Source organism: Chroicocephalus ridibundus, chromosome 1 (assembly GCF_963924245.1).
Source record: "Chroicocephalus ridibundus chromosome 1, bChrRid1.1, whole genome shotgun sequence".
NCBI lineage: Eukaryota > Metazoa > Chordata > Aves > Charadriiformes > Laridae > Chroicocephalus > Chroicocephalus ridibundus.
In genome coordinates this window covers 130,216,884-130,233,908 of record NC_086284.1, presented here as the reverse complement: position 1 = coordinate 130,233,908, position 17,025 = coordinate 130,216,884, and the positions used below count along the sequence as shown (strand labels likewise).

The 17,025-nt window shown below is 48.7% G+C and overlaps 1 protein-coding gene across 1 annotated transcript in view; it reads left to right on the top strand.

Annotated features, from left to right (window-relative positions):
- The window catches only part of CASQ2 (calsequestrin 2), a 36,514-nt gene extending 23,900 nt beyond the window's left edge, over nt 1–12,614 (top strand). Inside the window, exons 7-11 of the mRNA XM_063351677.1 lie at nt 2,829–2,874; nt 5,306–5,360; nt 6,040–6,140; nt 6,500–6,574; nt 10,421–12,614. Of these exons, the coding sequence (XP_063207747.1) occupies nt 2,829–2,874; nt 5,306–5,360; nt 6,040–6,140; nt 6,500–6,574; nt 10,421–10,624 (481 nt within the window). The 3' untranslated portion in view covers nt 10,625–12,614. The remainder of the gene's footprint in view (nt 1–2,828; nt 2,875–5,305; nt 5,361–6,039; nt 6,141–6,499; nt 6,575–10,420) is intronic.
- Nucleotides 12,615–17,025: the final 4,411 nt, after the last annotated feature.

Here is a 17,025-nt window from a genome sequence, read left to right as displayed (position 1 = left end):
GCAGGAACTGAAGCGAGTGGCCAGGAGGACCCCATACGCAGCCTCCTGGCTGATGCTTCCCTGGGCAGCTGCAGGCAGTGATGAGACAGTTCATCCTCTCCCGAGCAGATCAGGAAGCCGGTGTTCAGCACAGTGGCATGACTTGTCCAAGGTCAATAGGTGTCCGGCTGGGGACGGTGGCTGGGTGCCGTCACGCCAAGGTCTCAGCCCAGATTTTGCTCTGACTTGCACAAATACAAATTACGTGGTAGTTCCCCTGCCTACAGCAAGAGGCCTCTGGGTTTATGCATGTTTCACATGCAAAATGCTAGGGGTGGGCACCGCGCCCCAGCCCCGTTCTCCGTGACTGTGGTGGCCAAATGTGGGGGCTGAATTCTGCTCCCTCTTATTCACCTAAACCCCACTTATCTTGCTCCCTCCGGCATTGGGGAGTAACCAGAGTAAATCTTCAGTAACTCCACAACAATCGGTACGTGTGGGTGTGATCAAATCCTTCCCACCAAGTTTCCTTTCTCCAAGCTGCCCCCAGAGAACAGCTAGGGAAAGCATCTTGAAAGCCAGATACAAGTACATAATATGCATTCACCTGATATAATCTTCAGTTTCTGGCAATCAGCGATGAGGAGACTTGCTGGGTCAAAAATTGTATCCCTGATCTTGTGTTTAGTGGCTATTTCTTCAATCTCTATAGTCATTTTTTACCTCATTTCTATCTTGATGCTGAATGTCCCCAATTATAATGAGTTCAGTGGCTGAATTATGCATTGCATCAAAAGAGCATTCCTATTTGTTCGGTTTATACCTGCTACTTAATAATTCACTGTGTGCCTACTAGCTCTTGTGTTATGAGAAACAATGACTAGCCGTTCCCTGTTGTTGCACTTTTTTTTTTTTTTTCACCACTCCTGATCTTTTAGACCCCCTACCAATATCCTCTTTGTTCACCTCTTTTACAAGATAACTAGTTCTCATCTATTTAATCTCCCCCAAACAGCGGTCATTCCATACCTTCGTTCACAGCTGCCACGTTTCCATGTCCCTTTTTCAGTTGTCCCGTATAATTTCTGCGATGGGGTGACCAGAATCAAAAATACATTCACTGTGGAGGTGCATAGTGCAGTTGTCCAGTGCTATAATGGCATGATGTGTTTTCCCAACGGTTTATAACCTTCTTTTTGCCTTTGGAGATGATGCTTTCTCAATTTGTGACACCTGGGCCCCTTTCCTGAGAAGCAAGAATTAATTATAACTAATTTAGAACCCACTGTTGCACCTGCATAATCAGGGTTGTTTTTCTGCAAGTGCATTACATCCTATGTCTATCATGCAGACACTCAAGTCTCAGGAGATCCCTCTGTATCTCCTCATAGTCAGGCCTGTGTTGGTTGTCTGAAGAATTTGATATGATAAGGAAATGCTCCGTATTCGTATTTTCTGTCTCTTTGAGATTATGTGAGAATATGTTCTGCATATCATCATGCTAAAGTACAATCTATGAATCTTAATTGGTTCATTCCCTCTGTCGTGAAAGCTGATCATTCATCTCCACCTTTCATCTTCCAATGTCATGAATCCACAGGAGGACCTATCCTTTGACCTAACTGCAGCTTAGTTTCTCTGAAACCCTTTAGTAAGGGACCTTGTCCAATGGTCCTCTGAAGGCAGCTCTCTGCATTGATCAGCATACCTTTGCCCACCCGTTGACTTGCTCGGGGAACTCCAGCATATCTACTGCCATGATTTTCCTCTTAAAGGCCACATGTGTCTTGTCCTATCACGTCATATTCCTTCAAACATCTGTTAACTAAACAACTTCTGGTAGCATCGTGTCCATAAGGAGGTCACTCTTTCAGATCTGTGGCTCCTCAGGTCCCTTAGGAACCTCTAAAAAACGCTCCTTGTTTCCACTGCTCTTGCAGCGAGGCAAACCAAAGCGGCAGGTTACACATCTCATTAATGCCACCTGGTCCTGGCAATGTGCTGCTACTCCCTTTGCCAATTTGTTGTAGGGCCTCATTGACCGACACTTCTCTTTGCGACAGCTCCCGGGGCTGGTTTGCCCGGGAGTCCTGCTCTGCTGGGGGAACCTCCCTGAACCGGAGGGAGCAGAACTGCAAAGGACTACTTGTGCTTGTCTGCTATGGCCTTGTGTTCCTTGGGTGCCCCTTTGACACCTCAGTCACCTCTCATCCTGCCAGGCTCTCTGACAGGCTTCCTGCTACGGATGTGTCTGAAAACATTTATTAATCTTTTTTTTTTTTTTTGGTCTTTATGAGCTACTTCTCAAAAATATTTGCTTTGGCCAGTCTTACAGTTTAAATTTTCTCACCAGTGCTTATTATGATCTAAATTTTGCCAGAGGTTATTCTGTTGTCTTTGCTTCAGCAGAGTTTGGAAGGATTTTTATGGTGGAATTATGCTGGGGTAAAACCAGGAGAAAAAGGGGAACAAAGCCCACTAGGAACGTCACAGGGACTGCAATACACAAGTGAATGGGTCACCTCATGCTCTCAGCATGGGCAGAACAATCTGCCATGTGTGGGACTAATTCACCAGTGTACCCCAGCACAGAGAGGCATCTCATCTTCCCAAGCACAAATAGCGTCTGCAGTAACTCCAGTGGGGTCAAGGGCAGGGTTTTATCACCATAAATAAAAGCATAAGTTGACCTACTGTGCCCCTGTGCTTGCATTCAAAACATGGTGGCCAATGGCGCTGACTCCAGCCACCAACCAAATGAGCCACAGTGACCTTTTCCATGATGCCAGCGGCATCATGTGTGACAGTGCTGGACGCGTCCTCAAAGAGCATTTCTGTCTTCCTTTCAGGGCCACCTTGAGGAAACTGCGCCCAGAGGACATGTTTGAGACGTGGGTAAGCGCGCGTGGTGGGAAGCCTTGCGTCCCCTGCTAGCTTCCAACAAGAAACCGCTGCTCAAAAGCTGAAGCCTCTGGCTGGGCAAAACATTGTCTTTCCTTCCTTGCAAAGCCACTTCCCCTCCTCTGGGAAGAAGGGAAAGCCTTGGATGTGATGCCCAGTGCCTGGGTTCAAACGGTGTGTTCAACTGCTTTGCTCAGCAGCGGTGGACAGCTGAGCTGGGTCCCGTTTGCTCCCCAGAGGGTTCAGGGAAAGCTAACCAAGTGTGCCAGGAGGGTGTTGTGCCTCTGTAGCGGCTGCGATAGAGCTATGGAGGGCATTCTTCCCAAGGATGCTCTGTCTCATCTTATGCACCTCAGTGCTGGTGGTGGGGTCACTTCAGTGGCCTGCTCACTGGGCGAGCTATGGAGATTGTACCGAACAGATGACTCACGAAAATTGTATTGGGGTGGTCATACAATTCAAAATGCAAGCGAGGGCAGGCAGTTCAGATAATTATATAGGTTACGGAGCAAATTGCGCATTGATTGCACTTCTCGTGGTGTGAGCAAGCTGCACGTCAGCGATTGTGAAGAACTAACCAGCGGTTTGGCACTGATGACATGCAGAGGACTCTCTTGGTCTGCAAGTGTGGGGGAAAAGGGGAAGGGTGAAAAGGAAAGAAAAATTGTGTATAACAAATTATCCTTTCTCTGTGAATGAGTACGATGTTAATAGTCAGTCAGGGACCGTCAAGTGTGAGCTGAATGCTGAAAACCAAAGATAAACAGGTGCTTTACAGATGCTAAGAAAGATGCAGTCATTCCTTCAAAAAGCTCGGCACATTTCTAACAGCAATTGAGTTACATCCTTGCTTGGCTTTGTAACATGAAACGCTGAGGGACTCTGAAGCACCAAAAACCTTGGGAGTCTTTAGGACAACAAGGCGAGAGGTAATAAAACTGACGCAGGAGTTACGAGTCACTTAGGCATGATAGCTTTTCATTTTGTTTTGAAATACAGATTCTGTACAGAAGACAGCTTCCTAGATCCACTGAAGTTCCTCAAAGTTTTTTCCCAGGGTTTCAGTGGGATGCAAATTTTACATGCAGTGGTTTTGCTTTCATACTGAATGTGTTCTAAAATAACCTCAGGAAAAGCGTGAATTGTGGGCAGTGGGATGCTCACTTTACCAGCATCCTGGGAGTACAGAGTTGCCTCCGCTATGAGCAGGGAACTCGTACCTACAGGTGACAACAGGCTGGATTCTGATCTCGCCGCAAGTTCAGGACATCCCCAATACCTTCACTGGAGTTACTCTCGTTTTGTTTGCTACCTTGGGGGACAGAATGTAGCTATATTATATAGCTGTGTATATAATTATATATCGCATATGGGGTTTTTTAAATTATTTTGCTGTCTGCCAATGCTGTGGGCAAATATGGAGAAAAAGCAACAGTGCAGATTTTGCTAGCTGTAAGCGGTCTGAATCCCAAGTAAATCTGCCTAGAATACCCTGGTAAAAACGTATTCCCTGAAGACACCAGCAAAGGCCCAGCATCCGCTATTGTTTTGAAAGATAATGTTTTCCACTTAGTCTTTCAGGGCTTTTTTTCCTTTCAGTTTTTGATGGTGGCTTTGTCACCTCTGGGCTCAGAAGGGAAAAGAAATTAGCATTTAGATGGGACTTTTTGCTCGCATTAAAACCAACTGAAATGGAAACCGGGACCAGCAGCGGGTGAGGAAGGCAAAACCGATCCATGGGATAATTCAGAGATGACATTCATAGCAGGCAGATGATGAACCGGGTGCCAGATCTATTGGCCTTTGCCAATATCATTACCCGTTACTCACGTGTCTCATGGAGAAAAGCAGTCCAGCAGGCTGTCATTTCTGTCCTCCACTCATTGGAGCCCCAAAATGAGCTTCCCACTCAATTCCTCTCACTGTTCACGGAGGCCCTCAGCCAGAGCAAGTGACCCATCACCTCCTGAAAGGTGCCCAACTGATCCACCTCACCTCTCACACTGTGAGGAAACCTCCTTTGCTGGCCCCAAAGGAGCACGTTTGGGGTCTGAGCATGGTGGCAGATCTTTGTTTCCCCACAAACCATCCCCTGGCAGCTGCAAATTTATGAGGGTAGGTGGCCTCGGGCATGGAGGGTAAGCCTATGTTCCCATGCTAGAGAGCCTTTGCCATTGTTGTGCTCACCTCATTTTTAGCTAAAGGGTTTCAGCAATGCTACCCAAAGTACCCACTTCAGCACCTAATACCTCCATGACTCAGCCTCACCTCAGGTCCCATTTCTGGTGTCTCAGTGGGAGTCCAGTCAAGCCTCTCTTTGCAATTGTCCTGTTCGTTTGAAGGCATCCCATTGCTCCTCTTCTCCAGGAACTGCCTGGACTCTCCTCCCTCCCTGGCCCACCAGTAATAGTTTTGTTGTTTCCAGGAGGATGACATGGACGGAATCCACATTGTGGCCTTCGCCGAAGAAGATGACCCAGGTAGGAGTCCGTTTTCCTCCTCACATGACTCTCCATCACTCAAGGTGGTGTAGTTTCATGTGGTTTGTTGGCATTGCAGAGCCTTGCACCCCAGCCGGGACAGGGAGCAGGGATGCTTCTGGGTGTTTATGCTAGCAGGAGTGCTAGCTGGGACTCAAACTTATGGTCTCTAGATATAAATGGATGTCTGACTGAGGAAAAAAAAAGTCATTGCCCCCAACCCCAGTGCCAGGATTTGCTCCCTAACTCTGCAGCCGTCTTGCTGTGTGGCTCCGAGAAAGTGCTGAGGGCTGGGTGTGTGATGTGCATGCGGGAAACCCGTGGGCATCGGCTCCTGAAAAGCCGTGGCATCGGTGCTTCTCTGCGCCATCAGCGTGCCGAGAAGCTGTAGCCGCTCGGGGGCTCGGTTCCTCCCTTGCCACAAGAAAATAGTGACATTGTTCCACTCCACGGAAGGATTATGAGACTTAATTCATGTGTAACTAATTTCAATACCCGGGGAGGATACTTGAAATTAAAAGCCTTATTATCAGAAGAAAGAGCTGGGAGACAGCACTTTAATGAGATCTATATACAACCCCTGTGTGCATAGGGGGGTGAGGGAAGTTGAAAGCCCCGCAAGCGAAAAGTGCCTGCGTGTTTGCAGGAGTGGGCTGCAGCGGTTCATATATCATTTCAGATGGTTTTGAGTTCCTGGAAATCCTGAAGCAGGTTGCCAGGGACAACACCGATAATCCTGACCTGAGCATTGTCTGGATTGACCCCGACGACTTTCCTCTGGTGAGTGGCAGGGGCTCCTTGCCTTCCTTGGTTTAATTCATGGATGCAGTGTGTGAGTGTGTGTGTATGAACACAGGAATTGCCCCAGGGAATGTGGGACAGGGAAAGATGTGAAACTGGACCACGGGTGATGCCTGAGAGCTGCTTGTTGGGGTCTGCCTTCCATAAAGGTGGTGTCTAGAGAACATTCCCAGAGCTGGGCACTTTCCTTTGCCATGTGTGGTGGCCCAGGCTTGGGCCTCTCTTCTCTCCTGTGCTTTCATGGATGCACGCTCCCTGCACCACAGCCCAGATGGATGGATTAATGCAAGGGGGTACAGCAAACATCCTTGTCTGAGCTTTGCTTCTCTCTCTTGCAGCTGATCACTTACTGGGAGAAGACTTTCAAGATTGACCTGTTCAGACCACAGATCGGGGTGGTGAACGTCACAGACGTGAGTAGCACGTGCCCAGAAAATCCAGCGATCCCAAGATTAGGGTGCTAGAAAGGACAGGATCTGAGGTCCTCCAGAATCTGTGGGATTTCTGCCGTTGAGTGCAGGTAGACCAGGCTTTTTCCCAAGGGAGAAAGTGTAAAGACTTCACCACTCCTGTGTGCAGCTGGGTTCATAACATCTCCAGGACTGGGCTTCAGGGCTTTGGTCTGAGAGTGTTTCTGCTGCCGAGTGACACACAGACCATGTCTGCCGAGGAGAGGACCAGCCCCTGTGGTCTGAGCTTCAGGGCTTTGCCCTGTTTTGGTTTCAAGGCCCACCCCAGCCCACAGCATGCACCATTGTCCGTGCCGTGCTCTGACTGAACCTGGGAGTGCTTGTGCGGGGAAAGTGTGTGTGTTGTGAGCGGGGGAGAAAGCCGTGCTTGGGGGAGGAGAAGAGGAGAAAAAGGAAGGTGTTTTTGCATCAGAAGCAGAATGGCCCAGCTTGAGCGTAGGAGGGAAAGATGGTCCCCAACAGATGACAGGGAGCAATTGCACAGATTGGAAAAAAAAAAGAACCACAAATAAATACACAGCCTTAATAAGGATATGACATAAAATGGTAATGGAGGGATCCTGCTGGCGTGAAGAGGGTAAACTGGGGTTCATCCAGTCCTTCCTCCCCTTCAGTCACTGCCGTGCGGGTGGTTCTGGAGGGATTTGGGTGGGAAGAGGAGATGTGTCCACCCCATTCTCAGCGGCAGTAAAGTGTTTCAATACTGTCTGGCAGCCGGCATCGCTGCAGAGGGGGAGGCGCACAGGCAGGTGCTGCTTTGGCACGGCTGTGGTGGTGGTGGTAACCACAGCATCCACAGCTGTGCTATCAAGCCAGCTTTCTAGCAGCTACTGGTTTCACCATGGTTGCCCTCAAGCCAGCAAGCCATGGAACTGATGCCAGGTTGCCCACACACTGCGAGTTTTTACGGCAGGTGGGAGAGGGACCCGTCTGACCCCCACAAACAGAGATGTGGGGAGAGCTGCTGAGTGCAATGTAATGTGCATTATGGCCCTGACACAACTACAGAGAGGAACCATTTTTCCTCTTTCTGACAGTAATAGTCCAGACAATCAAAAAACATGTAATGGGGCGTGCTCCAGCCTGGCTCATTTATTACCTTAGTTTATTTTTGATGGTTAGGTGCTGGGTGGTTCTAATCTCTTTAAAATGAACCTGTGTGGGTATGTAAGTGTCTCTGGACGCAGAAACCTCTCCACTGCAGAAGTGTTCATATTTTGGGGCTTGACTTCTTTGTGTTTGAAATTTCAGCCATATGGGAAGCTGATGTTTCATTACAAGAGAGCAAAAAGGGACAGAGAGCTGGGATAACTATCCGGGGCTGGATGATGGTCCTGGCCCTGCAACCAACCTTGCTCCCAGCCCCGATGTTGTCTCTTCTGTACCTTGCCAGAAAAAGAGGGACAGGGAGGGAGTACTAGAGGGTTGTTCCTCCTGTTATAACAAATGCTGCAAGACCATAAGATGGGAGACGTGGTAGGGAAAGCAAAGCAATGATGTTATAAAGAAAGTGGAGACCCTGGATGTTACCCATCCCATTGAGGAGAATGAGAAGGAATCACACAGGCATGGCTTGGGAGCTATGGAGTAGATGGTGGCTCTGGCTGGATGTGAGCGGTGCTCTTCCTGTAACAGAGCAGCATCCTCCAGAACGTGGGACAGACACCTAGAGAGTGGGGACCCAGTGGGCTAAGGGTTGTGAGCAGAATTGTTAAGAGAGACACAAAAGGGAAGAGGGCCAAGATAGCATCTGTCACCTAAAGTCATGAGAGAAACGAACAGACAAGCCAGAAATAGACCCCAAGTCTTCCAGTCTTTTGCCCTTATTACTACTCCATAGTATCTCCCTTCATTATATTTACTGCAGCTGGCCATGTTTAAGTGATGTCAAAGCTACGTTAAACAACTATCAATGGAGATTCATGGGAGTAGGATTGTCAGTGGCAAGAGAATCATACAGAAACTAATGTTAGGCAGGAACACATGCCTTATTATCCATCAGCCACTCAGAGACCTGTAAAAACTCATGCATGATCTATCTTTGATATAGTAAGTGTTTCAGGTTGTTGATTATAGTATTTGCAGTTTCTATTTCATTCCTCTTAAGTCTGTTTTCTACTCCTCAAGAGAGAGATTTAAGAAAGTTCTAGGTTGGCAGGTGATATCTAAAACAAACACTGAGCTCATTTCGTTATTTCAGTGTTACATCACTGCATTCAGCCAAGTTACACAGGTACAAAGTGGGCCTTACGCAGCAGAGTAAAAATAAACACTGCTGTTGGCTTTGGTGGACATAACCCCCGTGACCCCATTGCTTCTCTAAAAACCTGCCAATACAAACACCAGAGCTCCTAGCAGCCCCCACTGGCCCATCACATCGTAGTGGCCCAGGACTAGGGCCGTGACGCCCTGCAAAATATTGCAGATTTATTTGCACAGCATCTTCTGTAGGTGCAGTGGGCCCGCTCCTCTGCCCCTTATTTAAAGGTATCACTTTTTGCCGCATGAACAGTCCTGAGGTTGGGGACAAGGTCATTTGCATGAAGAAAGAGCTGCATGCCTCTCCATGGCCTCTTTTTTGTTACAGTTTTGGTGTTTTAGGAGGAAAATATTGTAAGGGAGAAACAGTTTTCCCTAAGCAAAAATTGGTCTGGCTTTTTAGCAAGCCATGCGACAAAGAGAATTAGGTACCACAGACAGGGAAAGACGTGGGGCACGTTTGCTAAAGCTGGTAGTTCTCTTCTGACATGTGGAAAGCACTTGCTTCTGCAACACCAAATGCTGAACAAGATAACCACACAGCACCTCTTCAAAATAGGATGCTCTTCCTATTTTATGGAGGGGAGACAGTGAAGGGAAAGGGGCTTACCCAGGCATTTACCCAAGGAACCTATAGCAAAGCAAGGAGAAAACCTTTCATTTCCAGGTCTCAGAGACCATCTAAGCTTCGTCTCCCTGGGTAACAGCCACAATTTAGTCAGCATCTTCTCACCACATTTTAGAGAGCATCTTCTTACTGAATGCCTCCATACCCTACAGTTTGTGAAAGTAATGCAGACAGATGGAGAAAAAGAGCAGGGGGCACCTACAGTCCAGCGCATCGGTGTTTTTCACCATTCTTCAGTTGGAGCATGGTTGAGATGATCTGAGGAAAGGCTATTCCAAGAGGAGGAGCTGCTATCACATGTAGAGAGTCCAGAGCAACATCCTGAGGCAAAGGTGGTGGTAAAAAAGGCTGGGGAGAAGGGGTGCTGACAGTAGGGTGTAAATGCTCAAAGGAAGAGGTTCCAGAGAGGCCTTGGAAGGAAGGAGAGAAATGCTGTGATGTCCTGTGAACTTGGGTGATGAATGGGGAGCTGGCATATGTCTCTTTATGCGTTCTTTTATGTTGACTTGGAGTCTACAGAACTGGCCAGATGGGGTGAAGACAATGCATCAGGTGGACGATGCTCTTGCTCACAGGTGTAAGCAGTGCAGGAGAGGAACGGGCAGCAGGCACACATCTAACCTGGGGCAAACAGTACCACACACTCATGTAAACCCATTGAGCCGACCCACTGCCCTTAGTGAGAAGCAACAGCACTTCAGGGGAAGTGGTAATCCCAATGTGTGGGCAGAGAGACACTGTGGCTGAGCCTGCCCACAGGCTGTGGCAGAGAGGGAGCTACTGCCACCCCCCCCACCCTGCATCCCACCTGTGGTCCAACCCTTACCCCCTCAATAGCAGCAAACCTCATCTCTTCCCTGTGTCCCTGGGGGTGGCTAATCCCCCATCACCTGTTCCCTCAGGCTGACAGCATCTGGATGGAGATCAGAGACGATGATGACCTGCCCACGGCCGAGGAGCTGGAGGACTGGATAGAGGATGTGCTTTCTGGGAAGATAAATACCGAAGATGATGATGACGATGATGACGATGATGACGATGATGATGATGACGACGACGATGATGATGATGATGATGACGACGACGACGACGATGACGATGACTAACTGTGACTCTGTGCAGTTTGACTTGTGGGGGCTGAGAGGCCTCCCTCCGTGGCAGGTCCTTCCATCGGAAGACCTGTGTTTGAGCGTCAGCAAGCACCGCTGCTCCTCTTCCCCGCCCCCGCCCCGCTCCCCCTGCCTCTGCCCTTGCCGGGACCCCCCTGGCCTGATTCTCAGCGGCGCTGAGCCACCGGGACTGCCCTTGCAGTGGGCTGGTGGCACCTGCAGGCACCCAGCACCGCTGCAAATCATGCCTCCTTAGAAAGGACATTAGGAATCTGCAGGGAATCTGCCCCCAGTGCCCCAGGGCAGGAGGAAAGTGCCTGCCTGCTTGCTGCCAGAGGGACACAGGGAGACAATTTGTATTTTTCATGCTCATCGGCCCAGCACTTACATCCAAAGACCAAATCTCACTTCAAGACATAGGGAAGGCCACTGTAAAGTTTAGTCCTTTTATTAAACACAATGCCCTTTGCAGCTACTCTGCCAAGACCACTCCATCCTGCAAGTTCTGCTGCGAGGGTCTATAGCTACTCATTAACATACTAGGAGTAGCAAAAAGCTGTGCGAGGGGAGGAAGGTTTTAAGGATACTATTTAAATTTTCAGTGATTACATAGAACAGTATATTCTTGTCTGGCAGAGCAATACAAAACCAAAGACCATGATCCCCATCTGAACCTCTTTCTTCTTGAAAGCTTAGGTGAAAGATAGGGTAAGTGCAGGTGGTCTGATATGGGACTTCAAAACTTGCAAGTTCCTGAACCGCTGGATAGGCTCATCCAGGTCTGAGCCCAGACTCTTGAGGATGAAGATCACGGCAGTGAGCCAAACCGTGGGTCTTAACCCCAGAGAAACACCAGAGCAGACCCCAGGCCAGTTCCAAACATTCGCAGTCAGGTCTGGGCTGGGCTGGGCCTATCTTCCCTTTCAGGTGAACCTCATCTGGATTGAAGGTGGTGCACATGAGATACACAGCATACTACTGCCAAGGGAAACATTCATAGGGGCCCACCATGAAGCCCCCTTATTCCCCACGACCTTCCAGCTTTAGCTGACTTTTAACCCAAAGCCTACGTAGCGTCTTTTCCCATGACCAAGTCGTTGGGCGGGAACACATCCGTCCAACTGTATTAGATGCTGGATAATGTGCGTTGGGCAATGAGCAGTGAAAGGATTCAAGCCGTTTGGCTTTTAAGTATTCAGTTGCACAGTTACTCCCTGCTTAGAGAATCGGATGTCCCATGGTAGCCTGTGAGAAGCCCCTTTTTGCCTGCAGACTGGGAAGGAGCTCAGGGCACCAGTTCGCAGTCACGGGGGGTCACTCACAAAGCAAAGGGTCAGCAACTCCGTCCTGGTGAGTGCAGCACCATCCATGTGCAGGTCACTGCAACAGTGTTAGGTCTCCCTGCTTTCCCATGCCGGCAGATTTTAATTGTCTTAGCTTATTAGGTTTGACAATAGTGCAATGAATGGAGAGTTTGGAGGCAGTTTTATCTTTATAAATACATTTATAAATATGTTCTCCAGCCGTTCAGACTTGTTAGCATAGGTAGGGTACACATGTCCTCTCTTGCTACAGATGAAAAATATTGTTCTGACCTTTCTTATAGTGGTTTACGTCAGAGGTAAGTGATGTTAGTGGAAATAACGATGTGAGGCACAGAAGAATCAGATTCGTTGTACAAATGATGAGAAACAAGGTTTACACACTATATATTTCCTTTATCAGATGAACTGCAAAGCAAGATTTTATAGGTGTTTTTTTTTTTCCTGCCTGTTGATCAGTCTCTTTGACTCTCTCTCTCTCTCTCTCTACGTTAGCTGAAATAGAAATTTGAAACTACTGGTATAAAAAAGCTGAAGTACTGATATATTCCTACATGTGCCATACCCCCTTGGTGGAAAGTGCCAGCATGAACACCACACAGCTGGGTATCTATATATCTCCGTGTATATGAATGAATACTGTGCTTATATGGTATATGACCGTAGGCCATGTTAGCTCCTCATTGAACATCAAACACTCAACACGTCCTTTTCAGACACAGCTTGTTAGAAGAATAGACGGGACAGCAAAGCCCCCAGGCCAACTATTTGCCCTTTCTTGCTTCTTTACGATGCATAAGCACTGCCTGGAAGGCTTGATCCAAGTGTATTTGGGGAGACCGTCCACCTGGTCGCACTGGGGTTATGAACAACTCGGCCCGATCCCAGAGGACCTGGTGGAGACTTTCAGAAGGCTCAAAATGCAGAGTGCTCTCAGCCTGGAGGTCCACTCCTCTCCTGGACAGAGGGGTGCCCAGCACCCTTCTTCTGCTCTTTCCTTCCAGCTGTTTCCTCCAGAGGTTTGCTGGAGAACCCCGGCTCAGAGAGAAAGGCAGCAAGCTGGACTCAAGGTCTCATTGATGCACATCGGTAAGGAGCAAGAACAGGCAAAACTAGCCATTTAGTAGTCTCCTAATCTGTGATTAAGGGACAAAAACTCACCTGAGCAAAGTGCTTGTTTATCTTTACCTTGGGGCTATTCCCAGGAGCAAAACACACACAATTTCACCCTGCATAAGGTAACAGCCTGCACAGGCCCCGCAGCTACAGATCAGTCCCCGCAAAGCACCACGAATTTCTATAAACATGAAGAATAAACAAAGAGCTGCCCTACCGCCTTTCCTAACTGGCACTGTCTCCGGAAATCCCGATTGCCTGGGTACTTTCCATGTACCTCCCCTACCGCTGTGGATGCCCATCTGTTCTGACGTGTCCCCCTCTAGATGCTCCGAGAGGCAGAGCTTACATGGGCAGAGCAGGCAGACCCTGAAAAAGGCACTACGGACGTGTTAAGCGCACGGGTATTTCTCAGGCACGTACGCATTTCAACGCATTAAGCAACAGAACTCTGGGGTGAAAAAATAATTGACGTAGCGGTGCTAAGGCTTATACGGAGGTCAGTGAGGCTGAGCTCATACTGGGGCTGGTGTCAGGAGTTTACGAAAAGTTTGCCTTGACTTATGAAAGGGCTGCGCCTAGGGCTGCTACTCCTTCACGATGCCAGTGCGGTCCTTGATGGGGCCACCCTTTCTCTCTTCCCTCATCCCCCCATTACAGTTCTCATCATTCTCTTTGCCCACAAAGAGGAACTTTTTATCATCAGCTTTTGGATAAACACATAAAAAGTTAAGAAAACATTGCAGGAGAGGAAGGATTGCAGCATTGGAGATGAGTAGGCAGCAAAGCCTCTCCCATTAACCTGTAACACCTCGTCTGCCCTGAGTTCCTAGCAACTGAACCACTGAATGAGGCCATACCCTTTGAGAAGGAGATGGCAGCCTGAATTTGAATGTCTTCCTTGCAGGGACAGGTAAGATAGTGGTGCGGGAGGTATGACAGACAGGACCCCAGGCATGGGCACTCCTGGGCTCCTCTGTCAGACACACGCACAACTGGCGCTTGAAAGGCACTGGCAACCCTGAGGAGCAAAGTCAGCCTAACCCTGATGACTACACGCCCAAAAGCAAAAGGTCAGTACCTTTGGATGAGGAAACAAAAAAAAATAATCTTCTTTATTTGAAGAAATTAATTGTGCATGTGGGCAACACTGAGTGTTTCTGCAGGCAAGTCTCTTAAGACTGTGCCTCTCTTAGCAGATAGTTCTTTTTCTCCAAAGTGTTAGCTAGACATTCATATTAAATGCATCTTAATACACATAAGACAAAGAATCGTATTTTGCCCTCATCTAACTGCGAGTGCTTCAAGCTGATCAGTCACTTTAAAGTACCCAAAATCCTAGTCTTACCAGCCCCCAACGAGAGCGAGGACCCCTCTCACAAGTGATATATGGCAAAAACATGAAGACGTACACCGCCTCCTCCCAGTCCCCAGACATGGGGCCAGGGGCCACAGAAAGGCTTTGTTTGGTGTGCTGTACCACAGGCCACCCTGTGCTGCTCATGGGCAACCATCAAGGGAGAGGGGATCCCATCAAGAGCCACATACTGCAGAAGCAGAAAGGAGAAAGCATCTGCCTTTGCAGCGGACCCAAGGACACTGACGGAGAGGCTCTGTGAACCCCAAACTGCTCTGAGCTAATGTCCACCATTTGGGAAACAGCTCCAGAAGCCGCAGATGAGGGAGGCGCTCTGAAAATCACAGACTGTTCCATATTCTCAGGGTCAGTGGTTTTTGTGATGTTTCTGAGGAGTGGTGAGAGTCTCCTGCGCTGCCCTTGGGAGAGGAATGGGCCCATAGTGAAACCAGAGATCCCGGCTGCTTCCCATCCCGGATTGAAGCTGCTCAGCCAGACGCCAACATGCAAGCACAGCTGAGGACACCGGCTGCTTCTCCACGTCTGTCTGCACATCATACCTCAGAAATGATTGATTCATTACCGAGACCAAACAAAAAAAGTTGCCATTTATTCCCAAGGAAATAATTAATTAGACAGAAACATATCGTCTCCCAGCTGCCGCTGACTTGCAGTCCTGTGAAAATAGGCCAGGATTGCATCTGGATCCCTCTCTGCCCCAGCAAAGCTTTGGCTTTGGGGAAGCCCCACACACTGGGGAAGCTGGTTGCGCACCAATGCCCGGACTTGAGGGGCAGAAGAGGGGGAAGGGGTGAACAGGCGACCAGCGCCAAGGCCCTCCAGGGCAAAGCAAACTGCCTCCTGGCTACTTTTACACCCCAGGTACATCTACGCCCTGCAGCGCAACACCATCCGCTAGAAACTGGAAGCAGCAGAGCACAGCAGGAAGGATAATTAACCTCGGTAACGAGGCTGTGCCAGCAGGACTGTGTCCTACCCGAGACCCAAGACTTTTGTGCGTCAACCCACTGCGCTGCAGCATCCCCTGCCTTTTCCCCGCTCCCTTGTACCACCGGCATCTGGGGCCAGCCCTGGCATGGCTCTCACACCTGTTTGGCCGAAGAAGATTTCTAATGACGACGCGGACCACGGAGCAGGGTCCAGGGCAGAGCCAGTCCTCTTGGCCCAGCTCCCAGAAAGCTCCCTGCCAGGTTTAAAAGGTGCTAAACTATTTAAAGAGGGGGGTGGGGGGAAGGCTAAAGGGCTTCCTTGCAGCTTGAAGACCCGTTTCTGGAGTCAGATTACAAGCAGCTTTTGGGATGGAAGCAAAGATCCTTCCGGTGCCTTGCTCCCCTCCCTTCCGCTCCCCCCTCGCACCTTCTCTTGCCAAGCTCCTGTGATGAAGGAGATCAGCAAAGCACTGAAAGGGCTTCTGGTATTGTCCCTAATGCTATAGAAAACAAGAAGAAAACATAGTTTTTTCACCTTCTTTTCATCCCTCTTGACTTATTACTCTTCTGGTCTTCACTGGCTCCCCTTATTTTTTTTTTCTCTCTCTCCATTTCTATTTAGCCCGTCTTCTTCTCAACCCACACCCACAGCATATGGTACTGAGGGTCACTTAAGGACAAGGCCCTCCCCTGCCCCTGCTGCTTGAGTTCATCCTCACACCACTGCCAGGAACCGGCCATGGTGGAACCCATTCCATGAGCCGTGGCTATGAACATGGGGAGGGACAACACTTCCTTCCCAAGGAAGAAGCCGACTAAACAAGGCTGAGACTGGCTTTACTTTTTGGTGGGACACACTCAATGCGAAGCTGTTTTACCAGCCTGGGCACTGCATAAATACCAGGGTTTTTTTTTTTAGGCAGATACTTTTTTCCCATTGTCACAAAATCCAGGTGAGGAACCATCACTCTTTGACCAAACCCCAATTGCATGAGGAGAGGTTGGGTCACCTTGTCTGCTGCTGGAGGAAGAGATCAGTAACCCCCAGTGCCACCAGCAATCACACCGCTCCACTGCCTGAGCAGAAGACAAGTGGCATGACTTCACACATGAGAAGTAAGTCTCGAGGGTTAAACAAACTAAGTTTGCTGGAGGAGTTATTCTATTTTTCAACAACAGACAGAAAGCCAATGGCCTGCCCAAGAAGACCAGTAGTTGTCCTGACTGAGCACTCCTTCGGTTGTGGGTGGCAAACGACTTAAATAGCCATGGGCAACCTCACCCTCCCCTTTTGGATTTGGAGGAGGGCCAGCTTGAAACAGGTCCCTCCCTCAGTAACCCAGGTGAAAATAAAACGATGTTCGACCAGAGAGCAGCCCTGAAATTTGCCTGGTGTTAGATTCTTGCTTTAAAATTCAATCCCAAATGTCAAAGCCCTGCTCCTGCTAGTGACAAAGAAAGAGGCTATTGAACAACAAAAGTACCTAAGTGTTTGAAGAACATTTTAGTCCCCACAAAATGAAATTGCTGAAGGAATTTGCACAGCTTCCCGCAGTCTAGTTACTGAATTACTAAACCAGTTTCTCCCAACCACTTACAAAGCAAAATTATAATCAACTGTAGGATCTGGTATTATGAGTACTCAAGAATGAG